The following is a 3,136-nucleotide window of genomic DNA, read 5'->3' as shown; positions in this document are numbered from 1 at the left end:
TCGATCGCCCTGCAACAAAACCATGCTGGCATGGATCGATTAAACTTTTGATCGCAAATGCTAACTTTTCCTTGACTACTTTCTCAAAAAGTTTGGAGCAAGTAGACAATTTAGAGATTGGCCTGTAATTTTTTACCTCATTTCTATGGCCTGACTTGAATATTGGAGTGATCGACGCCAATTTCCACCGATCAATGAAAGTTCCGGTGGATAGCGAAACATTGAAGATATGGCATAACGGAACACTAAGGGAATAGCTACATTTTTTGAATAAAAATGAACACAAACCATCAATATCCTTTTTCGATGAAGATTGTAAGGACGATATTCCATTAATAATATCTGTTTCGGATATAGACATTGACCCAAAGTCCAGGGATAGAAAGGCTGTTAGCCGTAGAATCAGAGTCAACAACAAAGTTAGATTTGAAAAAATCAGCAAAAAGATTTACGGAATCAACTAAGTTATTTGAGGAAACTCCATTATATTTAACACAGGTGGGAATATTACCAGAGCCCTTTTTTGAACGTACATAGTTCCAAAAAGATTTCGGATTTTCTTTCAATTCATTCTCGCAGTGCAGAATGTATTTGTTGTATAAAAATTTATCGAGTACATTGAACTCTCTCATATAAAATAGATATCTTTCTCTAAATAATATATCGTTAGTTGCTTTGTAATTCTTAAAAAATTTGTTCCTTTGGTTCTTCAACTTTTTTAACCTAGAATTGTACCAAGGTAATCTATGTTTTTTAACCGGAAGCAGAGACAGATTTCTACTAAATACATCAGACAGTTCAAGCAGAAAGATGTCGAAACATTCGGCAGCGGTTTTACCAGAGAAACTAGACTCCCAATCAACTTGCGATATGCTCGAGTTGAGTAACTCAAAATTTGCATTTTTGAGATTAAACGATTGAATGTTTTGAGGAGTTCGGTCTATAGGGACAAAGTCTACAAATTCTAAGGTCAAAGATAGCGGCACATGGTGCATAACCGACTTAGAAATGGGAAATTGACACTCCGTCAAATTAGAAATTAAATTATCATCAACAAATATGAGATCTAATATATTGTTTAGCATATTCGCATAAGAGTTAATCTGAATAAGGTTACAACTAAAAAGGGTATCTAAAAAATTTATTTCATGCGCATAATTAACATTTGTTGGAGTTAAAATTACATCATTGTGCAATTTTGACCAACCAACCTTATTTAGATTAAAGTCACCCAAAATGCAGAAATGGCTATTTACATTATTTTCGTAAGTGTCGAGAATGTTATATACGTGGGCGCAGTACAACGAGTCGATACTGTCAGGCGGAATATACGACGCACAGATAAACAGATTACCAGATGGGCCGCATATAGAAACACAAAGTTGGTCTAGAAGAGAGTTACTGTTAGAGAGCTGGACAAAAGAAGAGAGGAGTGAACGCCTTACAGCAATTAAGACGCCACCACCTCTTAAACATCCAGTTTTGATGGGATCTCTATCTTTTCGATACGTATGGTATAAGATTGGGCTAAAAAACTCGGCATCAAAAAAATCGTCGTTAAGCCAGGTTTCGACAATGACATACACATCGTATTCATAACGTGATGAGGCTAGGAATATATCTTTAGCTTTAGTTCTCATACCAGAAACATTTTGAAAGTAAATGTTTAGAGTGCTATTAGAAGAAGGGTTAGCCTGTTTAGCTACTGATTGCCCTTTGCCCCCTTTCCCTTGTGAAAAAAACGGAAGGGTTTAACTTTGACATCCGATGGCCATATAGATGGGTCAAGCAACTTGCTATAAATAGTAGGCGAGATCCCAAGTTTAAAATTGCATCTTACTAACGATGATGGATCTATGCCCTTCTTAATAAGTTTATGGCAGTGAAAAAAAGATGGAGAAATGTTTGTTGTTCTCGACACAAAGTCGATAATATCGCTAGCATTAACAGACGGCTTAAAGGACGACAGATGTAACCATTTCAGACGAACGGCTAAGTCAAGATTTACATTAAAGTTACTTCCAACAACAATAGTGGACGGATTCCTGGGTTTGTATACAGTTGATTTTGTAACTTTAGAAGCATTCACTGGGGCAGAAACCCGATTAGCATAAGCAGCGACATTAGCATCCGTGGGGGTGTTTGCATCGTTTATGTTATTATTATCGTTGTTGTTTGTTTTTGGTAACTCTTCGGTATTCGCATTCTGTGCTGATGACACTTCGGTATTCGTATTCTGCGCGGGCTTGTTTGCATCGTTTATGTTGGAAGCGATACCGGGCGAATCATTCGGTGGTGCAGGTAGTAGCAAGTCATTAGTGTCTGCCAAATTATTATTGTTATTTGTTTTTGATAACTCATCGGTGTTCATATTCTGTGCTGATAACACTTCGGTAGTCGTATTCTGCGCGGGCTTGTTTGCATCGTTTATTTACAATAAGTTGTAGACGAGAAATAAGAATATTATAAATTTTTGGAAAATGGGCGTAACCACGCCCACTTATGGTTACATGTGTATATCTTGGTAACCGCTGGACCAATTTCTTCCAAACTTGGCACAATTGGTGGCCTTGACATAACCTACGAAATGGCCGAAAATTTTTAAAATCGGACAATAACCACGCCCACATCACATATAACGGTAATTTAGAGAAATACGAAATCTTCGATACATCGGTAAATATTGAAGCTAGTATATTCAAAATTGATGCTTGCAACAACTCTTTACCAATAAATACGCTTATGATAAAATTTTGGAAAATGGGCGTGGCACCGCCCACTTATGATCATATATATATATCTCGGTAACCGTTCTACCAATTTGTACCAAACTCGGTGTGGTTATTGTACTTGCCACATGGAAGAAAAGCGCTGAAAATTGTTGAAATCGGACTAAAATTACGGCCGCTTTTCATATAAGGGTAAATTTCAGAAATGCTTGAAACTTCAATATTTCGAAATTTAAGGACGCTAATTTACTCAAAATTGATACACCCCGGCTTACCATCTAGCGGTAGCTTTCGGAAAGGTGAACAACATATATTTAATACTTGCGCCGGGTATTTAATGTTCCGCTCCGCCCGAACTTAGACTTTCTTACTTGTTTTAGCATGAAAAAGTCTAATGTACTGATTTC

The 3,136-nt window shown here is 37.0% G+C and overlaps 1 protein-coding gene across 1 annotated transcript; it reads right to left on the bottom strand.

Annotated features, from left to right (window-relative positions):
* Positions 1-1,770: 1,770 nt before the first annotated feature.
* Positions 1,771-2,392, bottom strand: LOC118756878 (uncharacterized protein DDB_G0287625-like; the record flags this gene model as incomplete). Its single annotated transcript, XM_036491612.1, is given in 1 exon segment — positions 1,771-2,392. A coding segment is annotated over 1 exon segment (601 nt), but the record flags the coding sequence as incomplete, so codon positions are not given.
* Between the last annotated feature and the right edge of the window lie 744 nt (positions 2,393-3,136).

The sequence above is a fragment of the Rhagoletis pomonella genome, unplaced genomic scaffold (genome assembly GCF_013731165.1).
Source record: "Rhagoletis pomonella isolate Grant_MI unplaced genomic scaffold, Rhpom_1.0 Rhpom_scaffold_12671, whole genome shotgun sequence".
Lineage (NCBI taxonomy): Eukaryota > Metazoa > Arthropoda > Insecta > Diptera > Tephritidae > Rhagoletis > Rhagoletis pomonella.
The sequence above is the reverse complement of the archived record's forward strand: the minus strand, read 5'-3'. Positions and strand labels throughout refer to the sequence as shown.